General features: G+C 35.7%; 1 protein-coding gene across 2 annotated transcripts in view; it reads left to right on the top strand.

Moving 5' to 3' along the window:
• Positions 1–2,199: 2,199 nt before the first annotated feature.
• LOC102591458 (1-acyl-sn-glycerol-3-phosphate acyltransferase 2) overlaps positions 2,200–20,189 on the top strand; it is a 24,137-nt gene continuing 6,147 nt past the window's right edge. Inside the window, exons 1-8 of one of the 2 annotated variants that reach the window (XM_006349487.2) lie at positions 2,200–2,575; positions 5,482–5,603; positions 5,836–5,958; positions 6,836–6,875; positions 6,981–7,054; positions 11,045–11,104; positions 11,514–11,591; positions 11,854–12,012. In XM_006349487.2, coding sequence (XP_006349549.1) covers positions 5,523–5,603; positions 5,836–5,958; positions 6,836–6,875; positions 6,981–7,054; positions 11,045–11,104; positions 11,514–11,591; positions 11,854–12,012 — 615 coding nt within the window. In that variant the 5' untranslated portion in view covers positions 2,200–2,575; positions 5,482–5,522. Of the gene's footprint in view, positions 2,576–3,923; positions 3,946–5,481; positions 5,604–5,835; positions 5,959–6,835; positions 6,876–6,980; positions 7,055–11,044; positions 11,105–11,513; positions 11,592–11,853; positions 12,013–20,189 lie in introns of those variants that run through there. The other variant, XM_015309613.1, reaches the window with a different exon arrangement.

Here is a 20,189-nt window from a genome sequence, read left to right as displayed (position 1 = left end):
TCGTACCATGTTCTTTTGTGTCAGCAAAATACTCTTTCTTACAGTAGTTGCAAACACCTTTTTCACTTCCATCAGAATCAATTTTACGAGAAAAATGATCCCACGCACGAGATCTTTTTTTCCTTCCTTTCTTTACTTGGGACTCAACAGATTGACTTTGACCTATTGCATTTGAATTAGAAGCTCCACTTTCACCAACAACCTTATCAATTATTATATTTTCAGCCATGATACTTTCACCAAAAACTGCGAAAAGATATAAAATAATCGTTTATTGAACTATTTTTTATAAGAGGTCGATGAAGCAATGAACTATTGAAGCCTTGAAGGAACTAAACAAAGAGTAATTAGTTTTATTAAAGCAAGAACTACAAAGTACAATCAGTTGACTAAGTAAAATCAGATTTTACACACATGAGTCATGACAATAGACACATCACAGTATCACACAAAGCAGCAAGTCAGCAACTAAAAGACAAGTACAAGCAAATGAGCCAAAGTGCCAAACAAACCAAATGCCATTTCAAATAAAACAGTAATGTCTATTCAACTATTTCAATTGTAGTTTTCTCATTATTCAAATCCAAACGTCGTGAAATTAAAGTGCAGCCACAATCATTTTCTCATAAATCAAATCCAAACATCACACTTCATAGTGAAATCTTGAAATTAAGTGAATTTAAAATTTTGAGACTTACTTGTGAGGCGTGAGCAGTGAGCGACTGAGATGTGAGAACCTAAGACTGGAGAGCCGAGTAGGTCTGTGACTCTGTGCAGAAGTCGTGAGAAATGAGAAGAGTGAGACTCGAAGTCTAGTCTCGAGCAGTCGAGCTTCTAACTTCTGAAATTTGAGCTTGTTCACCTATTAGACAACCAACAAATGACATTTAAAGGAGGAAATTTTAATACCAATGCAAAATAGGTTGCTACAAATGAACTGCACCATCACGAAAAATGAAAAGCATCCATTAGACCAGAATATAGTACACAAATGCACTGAATATAGTCAATATTCTGTTCCTTTGTTTGAATCATGAAAATAGACACATGATGATAAATGGAACGAATAAAAAAATTGCAGGGCCTTAGGTGTCATCGTTAATCGTTACCTTGCAAGTTGCTTCCTCGCCTAGTCGCTTGAGTGACTACTCCCATCGCCTTGCCGGACGCCTGAGACCTGAGTGAGAGTGACTGGAATCAAGTCGTCGCCTCGCCTGAGTTTGGAAATTGGAGAAACTTTGGAGTTTCGAATATGGAGAAACGAGAGGAGCAGCGAGAAGAGTTTCAACTTTCAAGTCCTAAAAATTAAAAACCCTAAGTCCCTAACAGAGAAATGAGAATTCTGAAATTAGAAATTAGGGAGAAAAAATAGCGGGTCTTATCGGGGTATCGGGTACCTCGAGATTTTTCCTTCCCAACCCGACCCCCGAACCGTTAATCCAATAAAAAAAATTAATGAACCGAGCCCCGAACCAATTACCCAATATCCCGACCCGTTAGCCCAATAAACCGAAAATCGGTTCGGGTTAATGGTTTGACCCTATTTTTGCACAGGCCTACCTCTAGTGACGGGACATGACCTTTTGCTTTTTAGTTAGCCTTTAATTAATTAGGTATAAAACTAAAATATACTATAATAGATACTCCATCGAACAATACGACAAATCTATGCAAACACTCTTATTAAAAGTTTAAGATAAAATAATATGGCTTTAAGATTTTACCTTCTTTATTTCTTGGTGAAGAATTGAAGTGCTTATTCAAGAGCACACTTGCGGAAAAAATGTTTTAACAATGGTGTAATTTGAGGTGATACTTTAAAAGTAAAAAAAAAACTGAAAAAATAAATGGAACTGTAACAAAATCGAAGAGAAACTGGTATGGTTGAGATAATTTTTAAAAAAATCTAATTCTAATTGTACATTATAAAATACCCAAAAAATTGGAAAAATATATTTTTTTATAAATAATCGGCCGACCGTTTCATTGACACACTCAATTTTAATCCAAATACAAAATGAGATCGAAAGTAATGAACCAAACACTTCGTTAAAAAATAAAACATGCATTACTAATCATTGTATTACTAATAATTGGTTATTAATTTTTTGTACCAAAGAATACCTTAATTCACACCCAACCCCACGCGGCCACGCGCCTCAGCTCCCCTCTCTTTTTCCCCTCATAAGAACGCACGAAAGGCCCCAGATGCACCTCTTTCTCTACTTCTTCTTCCTCGTAAACTCCACCAACAAGAACAGAATCCATTTCAAACGACGACGCTCAGCCTGTCTTCCCCCTCATTCGTTCAGTTCACGTGCCTTATACGAGTATCCGTTCCGGAATCAAGCCACACCCTGCAATTTCTCAAATCCCTTTCAAAAATCCGTTTGATCTTGGTACTATTTCGTACGAAAAATCTGACGAATCCCACATTGATTTGGGTATATTTTATCAAAAATTTCGAACCCTAGAAATAGCCCTCTCATTCTCCTGTTTTCATTGCGAATCGAAGTTGAGAGGACACTGTTCTCATCGAAGGTTTAGACCTGAAATTTCATTCTTTCAGATTAAGGTAAAATCTATTCTTAGCTTTATTCTATTTAATTTCTATATTTTCTGTTTAGATGTTCTTAATCGTGTTTTAGTTTTCATGTGTTAAGATTGATTAGGAGTTTCGTTTGTCTTGCTTGATGTTTAGTGTGAAAGAATTTCTTAATTTTTACTTGCTTACTTTTACGTAGGGGTGTTCACGGGTTGGTTTGGATCGGTTATTGGTCAAAATCAAAACCAAACCAACTTAATCGGTTTTAAAATTATCAAAACCAAACCAAACCAAATATAATATACATTTATCGGTTTCGGTTTGGTTTGGTTCGGTTCGGTTTGGTTCGGTTATTCGGTTATTAACCATACACAAAAATAAAGAAACAATTCATTTAAAATGTGAAAAAAGTAACAACAATCCATTCAAAACGAAAAATAGTTAGAATGACTTAAATTACTAAACTTTCAATCACTAAATTTACTATCAATAAAGCTTTAAAATTCACTATATTGGCCTAGAAGGAAGAGACAATAACATTTTCAGTCCCACAAATAATTGACATAGACACTCATATATATGAAATCAATAAGATAAATGTTTTATCTTGGACATTTTTGCTTTCAATAAGTAAATTATAAAGAAATTTTAATGAAAATATGTATAAGATCTTTAAAATTGTTTATAAAAATAATATATTAAGTATGTATATTAATAAAATATATGTATATAATTCATCGATTCGGTTCGGTTATTTCTTCGGTTTTTTCGAATAAAACCATAACCAAACCAAATACTATCGGTTTTCAAAAATCTAAAACCAAACCAAACCAAACCCAAATAAAATCGGTTTTATTTTATCGATTTGGTTTGGTTTTTCGGTTTGGATCGGTTTTTATCCAAACCGTGAACACCCCTACTTTTATGTTTGGGGCCTAGCTGTTAGCTTTCCTTTATTATACAGATTTCGTGTTTTTGACCCTCATGAACTACCTTGCCCCTTTGAAATTGTAAGCTTCTAATGTGTGGTTCCTCTCATTGTTAAATCTGGTAGTGTAAGCTGTGTAGTTCATTTCAAATGCAAACTCATTTGGTCTCACTGTCTAGTTGAGTATGATTTGGATAAAACCGTGCTTATTTTTCCTCCTTTCCTAGACGACTAAAGAACTCTCCATGTGTATATCCATTGCATGATCAGCCCCTTCATATTTCCTAGGACATTTCTGTGTGATTTTATTTTCATTTAATATTGAAGTGTGCCTTGATAAAAGTTTGATTACTTTCAATGTGTAGCCCCCTCTGTTTGTTACTCATAATGCTTTAATTCATCTTGCTTTGATCTATAGCATGTTGGCTTAAATGTTGATGCAGTAGGCAGCCTTTAGTTGCATCTTAAAGAGGTGCATAAAAATAACTTCTTAATGTCTTACATGATTCAGTTTGATCAGTGTGTTTTCTTATCTTTAGATTCAAGTTGTAGGATATAGTTTCTTCAATTTTGGGGTGTAAACCTTACACTACAATGTAAATATTTGATCTTCCTTCTCCTATAGTGATTAATTTTTTGTCGTGTCTCCAATTGACCCTTGCTGCGTTAATTCCTCTGTTTTAAGTTCTGTTCTAACTAATTGTTATGCATCACTGTTTTGATGTGGTCTTCTATAGATTGATCTTGATAATGGTTATTTTATTAATCCTTGAGTAATTTAAATTGCTTTTGAGATTATGTTTTTGTCTCTATTTAGTTAGCAGAATTCTTCCTGTCTTATAGGCTGTGTCAAATCTTTAAATTTAGCTCATCCCATGCTATGATCAAATCTCCATTATGCTTTCTCATTTATTCATGATGTTTCATTTCCTTTAAAGATTCTAACAGTAGCATGCACATTATTTACCAGCTTTCTGATTTCATTTAAATGTGCACTGGTCTTATGTGGTATCTTTATATGATGTATGTGAGCAACTTTGAGTCCACCGGACTCTCCTTCGATCTCCCTTGCATCTTTGAAATGGGCCACGGAGGCCCAATTGCTTGTTTTTATCTTGAGTCAGCCTCATTAAAATTGGATTGTCATGAAGTTGGAAAGGAAGCTGATATACATACGTATACAAACAGTGTTACATTGAATACACAATGAAAATGGGCTAAACCCATGAATTTCAGCAGGTGTGGTAAATGGGCCAGGCCAAAACGCAAATAGCAGTAGCAACAGTCTTAAAGGACTGAAGAATTTAGAATTAGGACAGGATGAAAATGGGCCTGTTAGCCCAATATTCTGAATTTGGGCAGGAGCCCAAATCTATCTTTCTCTTATTATTGTATTTCTTTGATTGTAATTTGCTCTAACTTTGGTTTTAATTAACTTAAATCAAATTCCCCAAAAGACGAACTTGTTTCTTTGTATTGATTTGTTTTCTTAAAAGAAATTGCCTTTTATCGAACTTGTCTTTCCAAATTTTTCCAAGTGTTAAATTAGTTTCTTTTCAAATGTCTTAAAAAAATTATCTTTCGTTTTACTTAATCTATTTTTCTTAGTTAGCCAAATAATTTAAATCGTCGGATAACCGCATGTTAGCAGCTACTTTAAATGCTAATACCTTATTGAAGTAGTAATAAGAACCTTCTTACCCATTTTCTCTATTTCTTTAAGGTTTATTTGTTAAGGCCTTTTAAAATTGAGTTTTTCTTAATTTCTCTAAAAAATTAAGTTGTGACTTTTTGTAAGTATTTTTCTTAAATGTTTATATACTTAGAGCATTTCAAGTTGGTTTTCTATCAGAAGGTGAAATCAACACCATTCAAAACATTGGGTTTGTGTGAAGATGACAATTTTGATGTGCAACTATTTATTGAGCCCAATTTAACTTTTCATCAGCACTCTCTCTCTTCCAGTTTTCTTCCATTAATTCCCCGGTCTTTTTCTTTACATCTACAGATTACTTTTCTTGTGGGTTGCTTTTTTGGGAGTGTTAGTCTATGGCGATTGCAGCTGCAGCTGTTATCGTTCCGTTGGGAGTTCTCTTCTTCATTTCGGGTCTTGTTATCAATCTTATTCAGGTAATTCTTGATTCCCAAGATTTTGGTATTCTTGTTTTTTTCATTTTCAATTTGATTTGGAATCACCATTTTTGAGTATGCTGGATTTATTTTACTATTTGGAATCGCCATCTGGGTTTTCTCTTTTTTATTTTTCTGGGATCTTGGTTTGTTAGCTGCCTTTTTATGATTTATACTAATACGAAATTGATGAAGCTAATTGATTGTGCTTTAATGGTTGAATCACACACAGGCTACTTGCTATGTCCTTGTACGACCAATTTCGAAGAGCACATACAGGAGGATTAATAGAATCGTTGCAGAGCTCTTATGGCTGGAACTTGTGTGGATAGTTGATTGGTGGGCAGGTGTAAAGGTAATTAATGCACTTAGGATGTTATGTTAATTTGCATGAATTGATGAGAATTGTCATGATCCTAAAATTTATTAATGAGGGGGTGATGTTTAGTTTTAATGTTTGATTCATGCTCCAGTATAAATTTCATGACATTATTTACTGGTACTTGGTCTTGGGATATTTGGACTGTGAGTTATTTCCTTATAGCTTCAAAATAGAATTTTCGTGATCCTAAAAATCACTGGTAGCAATTAGCTAAGAACTGAGTCATTTTATATATTTTGATGGGTATGCTTGTAGTTTTATCTGTTGCATGCTCTCTTTTTGGCTTATTTTCTAACAAAGTACTGTATGGGTTGGTGTGCCTCATCTCATTGATTTCATTTGTAGTTCTATTATCTGCACGACCTATAGTGATTTCACTTGAGTTTTGTTATCCTAATGAAAGTTAGAGAGACCAATAGATTAAGTTTGGACTTTTGGGATTGGAAGCTAAGTTGGTGTCAGTGTCATAGTGTTTCAGAAAGCCTTCAATATAAAATTTGCTTGAATGGTTTTCTATTTGATCTGAATGTTTTTATCTTTTTTTTTTTTAAAACTGTCACACTTTTTTGAAATATTCGTGTCTCACTTTTGCAATTGCAACAAGGTTTCCTTCTTGCTTGTTCTCATCTGTGTTTCCAATTTTTTCGATTGTCCGGTATATTGATTGCAATTTTATCCTTAATTTTTTTTTAAAATGTGGAGTTGGTGTCTTGGTAAATATTCAACTTCATTTGAGCCAAGAGAGACATGATTGAGATACTATTTTTGACAATTCTTTTCCATTGGTTTTTTCTTTTAATGCATGTCATATGAGATCTCTTTTTACATTGATGAGGTTTTGTGGTTGCAGATTAAAGTGTACGCCGACCCAGAGACATTTAATCTAATGGGTAAGTTAAATTTTGTTTCCATTTTTATGTTGCAGATCTTATCGTAATCTTTTGTTAGCTCAGTTTCACACGATTGTTATGATTGGTGAACATTGATCTTTCTAGGTAAAGAACATGCTCTTGTCATCGCAAATCACAGAAGTGACATAGATTGGCTTGTTGGTTGGATCTTAGCTCAGGTTTGTGTTGAAAGTTGATAGTGTTATTTAGTAAATCTTAGAATGTTCTAGATTCATTGATATGTTCAAGCTAATAGCATAATATATTCTTGCTAATTTTGATATAACTAGTTTAGTGTACATGCTTTGCATGTGTGTATCACGTCAATAAGTAAAAAATGTATTTTATGCTTTTATTTATAGATATAAATTAATCTGTTAAAATTTTATCAACCAAAAACCCATATATACCTAAAAGGAGTACAAAATGGTCAAGACTTTTCTAGCGTGAACTAAAAGTGACTGAAATTTATTATTCCTAATGGAGTGAAGTGAATTTTGTCAACAAAAATAGCCCAAAAGAGTGGACGAAATTTTCTTACATTTATTGGAAAGTGAATTCTAGTTACGAAGGGATCTAAAAGTCAAAAGTCCTAAATAATAGGTTCATAATTAAATGATTATTTCTAAATATTAAAAAATAATTAAATGATTATTTTGTCTAATGTGAACTCTATTTTCAAGAGGTAAAAGCGAACCATAGTTTACTAAAGACATACTACAGGCTCAAATAATTAGCATTGACTCAAGTAATACATCATGAACACACTATAAAAAACAAATCTTATACAACTATTTTTGCAGAACCTTAAAACTAGAAAGAACCTTAGTTACCTTTATCTCAAAAAAACTAGAAAGAACCTAACTAGAATCAATAGATCACGAAATTACCTTTCAGAAATCTAGAATAGATTCTTAGACAAAGTTGAATAACCAAAATTACTGGTTCTTTTTAAGAAAAGGTTGAAATGTACAAGAATAATGCAATATATAGTATAAAGGAGATTTGGGCCCTCATTTGTTTTAATTAAGATTAAGACGTCTGAATTTGAATAAACATTTGAATATTAAGATGTGCATTAAGATCTAGATGTCTATATCTGAATACACATCTGAATATTAAGATGTGGTCTCTAGATTTGAACACGGATGATTAAGAGAGTTTGTTTTCAATATTCAATGTGCATATGAAATTAAACATTATATCAATAAAATATTATAAAAATTTCATTTTTGTCAAAAAAAATAATAACTTTTTGATAAAGAAAATAGTCTAAATGTTTGTATTTGATTAAAAAATTAAATTATATGCAAATAAAAATAACATATCAGTATAAAAAATATTGTAACATGATTTTTTTAGGAATTCAACATAAATATCTTTTCATAGAAAATAAATAAATTATCCAACTAATCAAATAATAAAGTAGGTTTCACATCATCAAGACCTACAAATATTCTAAGCTAATTAGAAAAATTAAAGAATTCCTATTTTTTTTCGATGACCTTAATCCAATATTCTAACTTGCGAACCTCTAGCGTCATCCATGTTTTTTTTGTAGCTATCAATTTCACAAAATATACTAATAGTTGTACTGTATAATGGTTCTTTCCATCCAGGGCCATTTAATTTTTCCTTTCATCCTTCAAATCTAGGTGCACTATTTTTGTTAATTAATAACTCTAAAGAGTACTTGTCTTCGAGATTTTTCAATTCATCCCAAAACTTATATTTCAGTCGAAATTGAAGATTGATATGCAAAATTATCAAGACCTCCATAATTTTTGTCACTTAACTTCATGGGAATAAGTACAACTTGGACTCCAACCATGAATTCTTGTTGCAGTAGAACCTTCGTAAAGTTTTGTACACAAATCATGAAAGGGTAAAGGTGAAGTGTTTTTGATAAACATCAATATACCCCAAAAAATTGTTAATATAAAAAAATACTTGTAAAGATTATGAAAATTTACTAGTTCAAAGATGAAAAAATTGATGTTTGATTGAGAAAAGAGAGGAAGAAAATTTGTAGCAAGAGAAAACAAAGTTGTGCAAAGAGAAAGAAAAGTGACGAATGATTATTTTAAAGCATATTAAATAAGTTTGAATGGTATTAAGACTCTCCTACCGATCTGATTTGTTCAGATCTTTTTAGATCCATTAAGAGACTTTTAAAAAAAAGAAACAAATGGACTTAATGGGCTGAATTTGAATGATTAAGATTCAGGCCTTAAAACTAAACACCCTTAATGGGCTGAATCTGAATGATAGATTTAGACCTCCATTAAGTGCAAACAAATGAGGCCTTAATGAAGTCGGTATACCCTTTTTAAAAAAAATAAGACCGTAGTTCTATTGACCATTTTCATCATAGGTTGCCTTTACGATTGGGAACATATGAAGTAACAAATAAACTTGTGCAAAATTCACTCGTCAATATTTGCATGCAAAAATAAGCTATCAGGCAATTATTTTCAGAATATAATATTATTAATGCTGTTATATATATAACAACATTACTAATATTTTTAAGGAGCTTTATGCTTTTAATATTATAGTATAGATTAGGATTCTCGATATTTAGGTTATTGTCACTGACTCACTGTTTAATCGCTTTTCTTATTTCATATGTATAATCTCTCTCCCTATCAAGTAGGCTAAACTCTCTTATATAGGGAACTATCTTGCAAATTTTCTACAACTAGTGGTGGCAAATGGGTGGATTGGTCGGATTTGGGCGGATTGAAATGGATTGAGCTATAATGGATTGTATTGCATTTTACCCATATAAATATTTGTAAACATGGATTGGGTAAAATGATTCTAACCCACTTTAATATCCTAAAGCCAAAAAACTTTAAACCTTCTATATGTCAATTTCCACCAAACTTTAAATTTAGCTATTTGTTAGCTAAGACTGTCACGTTGTCTTTTTTGTTGCATTCTTGCAGTTCAATTAAATCTTTATCCTAAAGCCAAAAAACTTTAAACCTTCTATATGTCAATTTCCACCAAACTTAAATTTAGCTATTTGTTAGCTAAGACTGTCACGTTGTCTTTATTGTTGCATTCTTGCAGTTCAATTAAATCTTTTTTCTTCAAAAATAAAAATGCATATCAACTTGATATTAAAGCCACAAACTATTTAGCTATGTTGCTTGGAGTGGACTCTCCGAAATGATGCTGCACCCGTGTCGGATCCTTAAAAAATGCACTACTTTTGAAGGATCCGACACACACCCATCAATACTTCTTAAGAGTCCGAGAAACATAGCTATTTAGTACTCCTATATAATGGAGTGATTCTACATTACTATTTACTATCTGTTTATCCAATGCGTAATAGACTCTAATTTAATCCAAAAATGCCAACTTTTCAAAACAAGTCGTTACATGATTCAAAATCTTGAATTTAATCCTTTACTAATGCAAGCAACACTTGCTTAAGAATTGAGATTAACGTTCAAAACATAAAAAGGGAAAGGGCAAGGAGGAAAATGCCTGACAAAATTGGCTTTGAGACACACAAAGATGAAACAGTTACTCATGAGTGATGACAAAGATTACTAAATAGTCACTACCTCAGATATCATGCTATTGAAAAGCATAGGTTCAGAATCTTATGGGAAGAAGGGATCTGTTAGGGATTTTGAGTAGAGGCTAAGGGCCAAGGATGTGTTATACTGTTATTGGGTAGATATGGGTATCCATATTTTACCCTTTTTCTCCATATTTTTATGAGTTTTTAAAAATAGGCTAAGCTCATATTTACCCACTTAAAATATAAGGGACCCAACAAATTATATATGGGTTAAATGGATTGATTTCCTTAAAATGAGCTGAAATTGCCAGCCCTATGTGCCAGCCAATTCAAGTTCCTTTGTGTTTTGTCCTCTATTTTCACAGTCCGCACCATGTTCCTCACAGAGTTGGGATGTATGAGCTCAGATACACCCTTAAGCTAAGTGATGTGATGTAAACCTATTTGCATTTATGTATGTAATTTTGAATCGTCAGTAAACAAGTAATTTTACACGAAGTTCTACAGAATTAAGTCCATTTTAGAAGATGCAATGATGCATGATGATTATTTGGTCTTTTCACATCATAACTCATAGCTGTTTTCCAATTGATTTCTGCTTATTGATTCTTGTATCTTTAAAACGCAGAGATCTGGTTGCCTTGGTAGCTCATTAGCTGTAATGAAGAAGTCATCAAAACTCCTTCCAGTAAGTATTTAAAGTAAATGTATGAAGATATTGCATCTTTTTTTTTCAGACTGCAGCTTATTTTTATCCTTGGTAGCTCATTGCTTTAAGCATATTAGAAGCTCTCAATTCCAAGATGATGTCCTAGTTACTTGTGTATCTGAATGTTAAAGATGGATAAATGAATGATAACTTAGATGTTTATTCTCCACAGTAGTATTAGTTTAACCTCGAGAGGAAGAGGCTGTTATCTTCATTTTATTTGAAGAAAACAGTGGTAGATGATCCTTGACAGGAAGAAAATCATAATCAAACATTATTATAAAATGAGACAAGGGGAGTATATGTTTACTGTATACACCCCCACTGCTCTTAGTTTATGTCCTTGTTGATTTCTATAGTATGGTCACTAATATTTTTTGTTCTACAGGTAATTGGTTGGTCCATGTGGTTCTCTGAGTATCTTTTCCTTGAAAGAAGCTGGGCCAAGGATGAAAGAACATTGAAGGTATAGTTGAGCCAAATCATCCCAAGGCTTGTTCATTGAGCATTTAAATAACTTTGGGTGTCTTAAATCTTAAAACAAGACGTGGTTATAATCAAGCAAATCGAAGATATTGTTCTCTAACTGCTATTATTTCATGTGCAATTCATATTTGGATATACTTTCTGTTTCTTTTGGCTCATTGATGTGTGTTTCACTATCTGCTTTTATTATTCCAAATTACCCAACTAATAGTCATTTTATACACGGGTGACCCAATCTGCAGTCAGGTCTTCAACGGCTAAGCGATTACCCTTTGCCGTTCTGGTTGGCACTTTTTGTTGAAGGCACCCGCTTTACACAAGCAAAGCTTTTGGCAGCTCAAGAATATGCTGCTTCAGCTGGGTTACCTGTTCCAAGGAATGTATTGATTCCTCGCACTAAGGTGGGCTTCTTATTTCCTTCTTTCTTCTCGTAGGTCATATTTCTAGAAGTAGAGTTTGTGGAATGTTTCTCTTAAATTGTCATTATGATGATAGATCTGTCGTTCTGTAGTGCCTCTACCGAAGGACCTTGCGAAACATTTATTTGTTGGGACACTCAAATTTAATTCTATTCTCCAGTTTTTCCCCAATGTGTTCCTCTCTTTTTTTTTTGTGGAATTGGTTATTTTGATATTTCATCAAATGTCCTACTTCTTCACATCTATTTGAATGATATAGTGTAGCTTGAGGTTGGATTTAATGACAGGGTAATACTGTTATTAGTGTATGGACAATCAAGTCGCTGCTTTGCTGGGTAGTTTAATTTGGGTGATCAATAATCTTTTTTTTTTTTGTTTTACTCTTTTATTATGATGGTATTCAAGTCAACCTGTGTGCACCTTGATCAATCTACAAAGTGCTTGCTACCTTCCACACTAGCATAGGTACCAGGTAACTCTTTTTATTTTTTCACAAAAGTACATGTACTGGGGTAACTCTATCCACCAAGGCTTCAATAGGAGGGGAGAAATCATTTGGTGGTGTTTTGCTTCACTAATCATTACCTTTTGAAATTCTTTATTCAAGAAGAATATTGTTAAACAACCCATTCCCCCGTTAGAAGAAGCTAGGTGTGCCATGAGGAACTTAGCCTAAGAATTAGCTGGTGGGTGTAGTTGTGTCTGCAGTGTTCTAAATGTATAAAAACCTTCTACATATCAAAATCGCAGTTTGAAATTTGAAAAGTTGCGTATCTTGAAAATGGTAAGAACAAATTGAAAGAGAGAAAAGACTTGTTAGGAAATCAGATAATCTTGTCAATTGCCTGGATCTCAAAATTAGCAAACTACTCTGTGAATTGTTTTGCAAGATATCTAGGGGAGTAAAAAATCCAAAAAATGCTCTCAAGCACAAATATCGAGGAAATCTTTACGTAGACCGCCTTTAGTTAGTGTTTAGACTTTTTCCTTTATTGGGGGCCCAACTTCGGTAGAATGATCGGAGTTAATGCATCATGGGAAAAACAACATTTACTACTATGCCAGATTCAATTCCTATGAGATCACTAAATGCTAGTCAGGAGTAGAAACATGGTATGAATGGACTGAGCGTAGCAGGAATTTAATGAGGAGAGTTAGAGTTACTGATAAAACTCTAAAATGGTTGTTGACAGTCTTTATTGAAGCATCAAAAACATAGGCGAAAGAAGTCAGTAGATGGAAGACAAAGGAATACTTCTTAGAGTTATTTTGCACCCTCAAGTTCAATGAAAATGGGAGATACATCAGTTTGATAGCTATATAGGGGCAGAACAAATCATCATTATTACACCGGAGAGTTATTACAAAGGAGGGTGGGGACACTTGGCCCACAAAATTACTAAATTAATCTATGTGCCTGAGACCATACACTTGTAGCAGGAAGCACCTACAAGCCAACAAACACTATCTTTCAAAGAAGCATGCAACAACAATAAATAGACAACGGAGGCTTCAAGGAAGACACATCTACAAGCAAAAAATAACAACATCAGAATCACAGGAGACAAATCCACTTCAGAGAAGGATCTTCTGAATAGATGCCTTGTGGGTAGATTTAATATTACGACATTGGAGACCCCAATCCTGAATGAGGTCAAGAGATGGGCCTGTAACTCCTGGAAGACAATAGGAGGTAAATGTCTTCACAATGAACGGCAATCTATTTTTATTTGAGCTCCCATCAAAGAAAATAATAGAATACGTCATGTTAGGAACCTGGAGTTGGAAAAAGACGAATTTGTCACTCGAATAGTGGAACCCTACCACGGGCTGCTGGCCAAAAAATATCACTAGAGATTGGGTGTGGGTAAGAATCTTAGGGCTTCCAATGTGTCTGTGGTCGCAAAGCATCTTCAAAAAGATTGGCGATTAGTGCGGGGGCTAATTGAGACAGAGGAGGAGACATCTCTGAAAAAGCACTTGCACTGGGCCAGAATCAAGGTGAAAGGGGACGGAAAACTTGTTCAGCCGGAGTTAGAAGTAATAGCTGAAGGGTTCGTCCTCACTATCCCGATATGGGTGGAGGCGCCGGTCACTTTTATAGCATAGAAAGAGAAGTTAGAAGCTGTCAGTTTTAACCCAGTGGTCAATATAGGATAGAGACCTATTTTGATGAAAGATTCAACTTGAGGGGGGGGGGGAGCGAAAAAACAAGGATGATTCAAAAAAAGCACGTGGAGGGCACATGATGGGGGAGAGGACCTATGTGGGCCATAACGGGTCAATTAAAAGATAGTTTGGGCCAATCTGAAAGCCCAAACAATTCTAGCGTTTAGGAAATAATTATAACAGCCCAAATGGAAGAACTATGGAGATAGAAAATCAAGCAAATATTTCCCATTAGAAATTTGCAAGAGCGGTGATGGATCTAATTGAGGTGGAGAAAGAGATCCTAGATGTTCAACTTGACAATCCAACTATTAATACCGAGTTGGAAGGGTCAGAACAAGAAGGTGATGGTGAAACATCAACCATTCAATTACCTGACCAACTCGAGGTAGTGAGTCGCGTTGGGGATGAGTCCATCTCTCTTGGAATTCAAGAGTACATAATCTAGCTGAGCTCTAAATTTGGGGTGTACTTTAAAGGCTGTGAGGAGAAAGTTAAGGAACTATTCAGAAAGGTTGATAATAACGAGCAACAAAACAGTGACACACAAGCCACTGCGAAGAAGAAGGGGGCAATAGAGTTGAAAAGACTAGAACTAGATAATAAGTTTTGGAGTTATGGGTCTAGAAGAGCGCAGGGTGGGGGGGTTATCTACATATAAAGATTTATGAATCTGACAATCATCTCTTGGAACGTGAGGGGACTGATCAGAAATATGCTTTAGATCTTGGAAGGCAGAATGTAGTGTGCCTCCAAGAAACTAAGCTGAAGGGGAAAATCACTGAAATAATAAAGGAAGTATGGGGAAGTGGGTGAATTATATCCAATTAGAAGCCAGTGGGAGGAGGGGGGGGGGTAGTTATCTTGTGGGACGGATGGTTCTGGGACAGAATTGAAAGTAGTGTGGGGAAATACTCTATTTCTTATACTCACTGGGTAAGAACCAGAACCTTGACTGGCACTTAACAAGGGTCTACACTCCAAATGAAAAGAGTAGAAAGGGAAGAAACTTGGGAAGAGTTCGGAGCGGGTAGAGGACTCTTCTCAGGTCCTTGGGTTCTATGTGGTGACTTCAACACCAGTAGGCTCCCATCAGAGAAGAAAAGTTGTCTCAGAATTAACATCAGAGTTCATAGAAGACATGGATCTGATGGACCTAGAGTTGAAGGGGGAAAAATACACGTGGAAAAAGGTGAGCAACATGACATAGCATAGCTAGGTTGGACATATTTCTTAATTTCAGAGGATCTGGATAGTTGCTTCAGAAACATAAAACAATCAATCATGCGGAGGGTGACATCAGACCATTCTCCAATTATGATGCAGTGTGGTGATTTTGGAGGGCTTCCAACTCTTATTTCAAATTCGAGAATTGGTGGCTTCAAACGAAGGGGTTTAAGAGATGGTTAAGATCTGGTGGGACTCATTCTCTAGTGATGGCAATCCTGATTTTGTTTTAGTGGCCGCATAAGGCTTTGAAAACTGAACTCAAAGATTGGAGTAAATCAGTTCAAAGTAATTTGGGAATTCAAATGCAGTTGGTGTCGACACAATTGGCATGACTGGAAGAAATCAAGGAACACAGAACCTTGCAAGAGGAGGAAATTGTGTCCAGAATGACACTTATAAATGAATTTGAAGATATTGCCAAAAAGGAAGAGAGAGCTTGGAGACAGAGGTCTAGGGCGACATGGCTAAAACAAGGGGATAGAAATACCAACTTCTTCCATAGAACAACAAATGCTCATGGGAGAGCCAACTTTATTGATAGACTGAAAGTAAGGGAGGTGATGATAGAAAATCCAGTCGAAATCAAGAAGGAAATAGTGACCTTCTATAAGAACTTATATGCTGAAGCAGAAGAGTGGAGACCTCATTTATAGTTGGAGAATTGTCATAGGATCAGTGCAGACAGTTCCATGTTGGATGCCCCTTTTGAACCACATGAGATACTGGAAAGCATCAAGGCATGTGCACAGGGGACAAGGCTCTAGGTCCAGATGGCTTCTCCATGGAATTCTTCAACCTGTGTTGGGACATTATTAATGTTGATCTTGTAGCTGCAATTCAGAATTTCCATGTAAAGTGCTTCTTTGAAAAGAGCCTGAATGCAACTTTTGTTGCTCTGATTCCAAAGAAGGTGGGTGTGGAGGAACTAAAAGATTTCAGACCCATAGGCCTTATTTGGGGACAAGATCATGATACCAAAATGAAGGTATCAAGAGAGTGAAATGCAGATAAGAAGAAGAAAGAAGAAGAATTAAGAGAAGGATGAAGAACAGGGGAGAAATTGAGAGAGAATGAGAGGGGAAATGAAAATTATATTGAGCTATCACATTCAAATTATGCCTTACAAGTACTATCCACTCCTATTAATACTACTTAATCAGAATTAAAGGAAAATACAAAGAAAAATACAATGAATACTAGAAATGAACATAGGAACTGATTCTAACTACTTTTCCCACCAAAATAGTAGTCATGCTAATGGTGTGTGACCTTCCAGCTCAGCAATGACGTGGTATCTGCCATGTGATTGAAGTATTACGTGGCTGTTGAACCCAAATTGGTATCAATACCCCCCGGTGAAACAGCACCCTTGTCAACAAGGGTGATAGAAGGAAACCGAATCTGTAATGTAGAAGCCAATTCCCAAGTAGCATAAGATTGATCAAGGCCAGACCACTGAATAAGCCACTGGGCAACCGCCTTATTACCACGCTTCACCATTCGGCGCTCCAAGATATATGCAGGTTCAGGGCAATGAGGACTAGATAAGTCAATGATGGGAGGGTGGACTATAGTACTGGGAAGTTCATGACAGAATTTAAGCTGAGAAATATGAAAAGTAGGATGGATTTGCACTTCAGGAGGGAGGAGTTTGTATGCCACAATACCTATCTTCTCCACAATGGGATATGGACCAAAAAATCGAGAAGTGAGCTTGTGATATGGAAAAATAGACGAGGAAGATTGTCTACCTCTGCCTACTTTTTTTGAGAAAGTTAACATTTTATAGACAAAATACACCAAAAGTGTATTCTAGTAGTAGTTACATCTGGAGTTTACAGTAAGCAAAGCCAAAGAAATCTACCACCTATATCCCTCCTAAACTATCTAGAAACTGAGTAATATCCTCCACCTTTTTGGGGAGTACATAGTTACACCAAAAAAAAAAGGTTATAAGACAATTCAACTTCAGACTTTGGAAAGGGATGCTCTTGTTTTCAAAACATCTTTGGTTCCTTTCTCTCCATATTGTCCACTAGATGCACATATTGTACACCAGATGCAAACAGGGACAATCTTCCATCTCTCTTTGTGGTCGGACAAATTTCCTTCTCTATTCCAGCGTGTTAGAGCTTCGGAGGTATGCCTTGGCATGGACCACCTGATACCCCTTAAGTTAAAAAACACCTGCCACAGTTTCTCTGTCACTCTACAATGGATGAAGAGATGGTTTGTTGTCTCTATTTCTCTTTCACAAAAAAAACATCTGGAACATAATTGTCTATAAGGTTGAAGTTTGTCTATAAGGTTGAAGTTTAACATAAACCCAATCACCAACCTGGAAACGCCTATCAGACCTATGAGTGTTGTCTTGTGCACACATCCTTTGTTGGGCTCGATGTAAATGAAACTTAGCCAACTCGAGTTTAAACTGTCTGTTGAGCATAAAATCCTCAACAGCAGCAGAATCAGAGTCACCAGGCAAGTATGGAAGATGTAAGGGAGGAGGATAGCCATATAACAATTCAAAAGGAGAAGAGTGAATAGCAGAATGTGGGTTAGAGTTGTACCACCACTCAGCTAAGGCTAGATAAGAAACCCGATCAGCAAGAGCATCAGTACAAAAACATCTGAGATAGGTTTCAAGACACCTATTCAGAACCTCAGTTTGGGCCATCAGTCTGAGGATGATAAGCTGTAGAAGTCTGCAAGGACACCCCCTGAGCATTTAAAAATGCTTTCCAAAAGTTGCTAATGAATATAGGATCCCTATCACTGGTTATAGTTGCAGGGAAACCATGCAACTTGAAAATGTTATCCAAGAAGATAGGAACAAAAGATTGCGCACTATAGGGATGTGATAAGGCAATGAAATGACCAGTTTTGGTTAATCTATCAATGATTACCCAAATAACAGTTTTGTCGTTAGATCTAGGGAGTCCTTCAAGAAAGTCCATACATATATCCGTCCATGGCAAAGCAGGTATATGCAAGGGTTGGAGTAGACCACGATAAGCTGATGTATCATACTTGTTCCTCTGGCACACAACACACTTGTGTACAAAATTAGCTATATCTGATCGAATACCCTTCCAATAGAAATAGGCCATGACCTTCCTAGTAGTGGCATCAATGCCTGAATGCCCACCAGCAGGAGTAGAGTGCCATAGTGATAAGATTTTGGTTCTAAGGGAAGCATCATCACCAACAACTAATTTCCCTTTTCGTCTCAGCTGTGCATTAAGCCAAGTGAAATGCTTACGAGGTTGCACCTGCAAGGATTGAATAAGGACTTGTAATGCAGGATCCGTAGTCCAACTAGCTTTGATCTCATCCCATAAATCAGCTTGGACGAAAGAGATCATCATGGACATAAGTTCTGCACCTTGGATCCTAGATAAAGCATCTGCAACCAGGTTTTCCTTACCCTTTTTATACTGAATTTCAAAGTCAAAAGGCAACAGTTTAGCCAACCACCTAATCTGAGAATCTGTATGTAGCTTTTGCTCCAATAGATACTTCAAGGCTTTGTGATCAGTTTTAACAATGAAGTGTTGACCAAGTAAGTAGTGGGCCCACTTGGTGACAGCAAATACCAAGGCCAATAATTCCTTTTCATACACAGATAGAGCAGCATGGCATGCAGATAAACCCTTGCTAATGAAAGCAATACGGTGGTCATTTTGCATATGGACAGCACCAATGCCATTACCACTAGCATCTGTTTCAACAACAAATGGAGTAGAGTAATCAGGTAGAGCAAGAGCAGGTGCAGCAACCAATGCTGATTTCAACTCCATAAAAGCTTGAAAGCACTGTCGGACCATATGAAATTGTCCTTTTTCAGCAACTCAGTGAGAGGTCTACTAATGATTCCATATCCCTGAATAAACTTTCTGTAATAACCTGCCAGACCTAAAAGATCCCCTTAATTGTTTGAGGGTACTAGGAACAGGCCAACTCTGAACAGCCTGGATCTTCCTTTGGTCAGTGGAAACCCCTTCATAGGAAATAAAATGCCCCAAGTATTCGACCTTTGAAACCCCAAACACACACTTTGATTGCTTCGCCAACAACTGATGGTGGATCATAAGGTCAAAAACTGACTTCAAATGGTTAACACATTCCTGTAATGACCTGCTATAAATCAGAATGTCATCAAAAAACACTAATACAAATTTCCTTAAATGCTGCTGGAAAATGTGATTCATTAAACATTTGGAATGTAGAAGGTGCATTAGTTAAGCCAAAAGGCATAACGAGGAACTCATAATGACCAAGATGAGTTTTGAAAGCAGTTTTAGGGACATCATCAACTACCATCCTAATCTGGTGATAACCAGATCTCAGATCCACCTTGGAAAATACTCTTGCTCCTGTCAGCTCATCCAGAAGATCATCAATAATAGGTATAGGGAACTTGTCCTTTATCGTGCACTGATTAAGCTCTCTATAGTCTACACACAATCTCCATGTGCCATCCTTTTTGCCCACAACCACCACTGGAGAAGAGAAGGGGCTGTTACTATATTGAATAACACCTTGTTGGAGCATATCATTGACCAACTTCTCTATAATATCCTTCTTCATAGCTGAGTATCTGTAAGGTCTGATATTGACAGGTTTGGCTCCATTTTGTAGAGGGATCTTATGATCAAATGGACCCCTTGGAGGAAGTAAGATTGTAGGTTCAGAAAATATCTTATGATATTGATCAAGTAAAACACCAATTTCAGATGCTATGGTTTCCTCCTTCAATA

This window comes from Solanum tuberosum, unplaced genomic scaffold, assembly GCF_000226075.1.
Source record: "Solanum tuberosum cultivar DM 1-3 516 R44 unplaced genomic scaffold, SolTub_3.0 scf00108, whole genome shotgun sequence".
Classification (NCBI taxonomy): domain Eukaryota; kingdom Viridiplantae; phylum Streptophyta; class Magnoliopsida; order Solanales; family Solanaceae; genus Solanum; species Solanum tuberosum.
The sequence above is the reverse complement of the archived record's forward strand: the minus strand, read 5'-3'. Positions and strand labels throughout refer to the sequence as shown.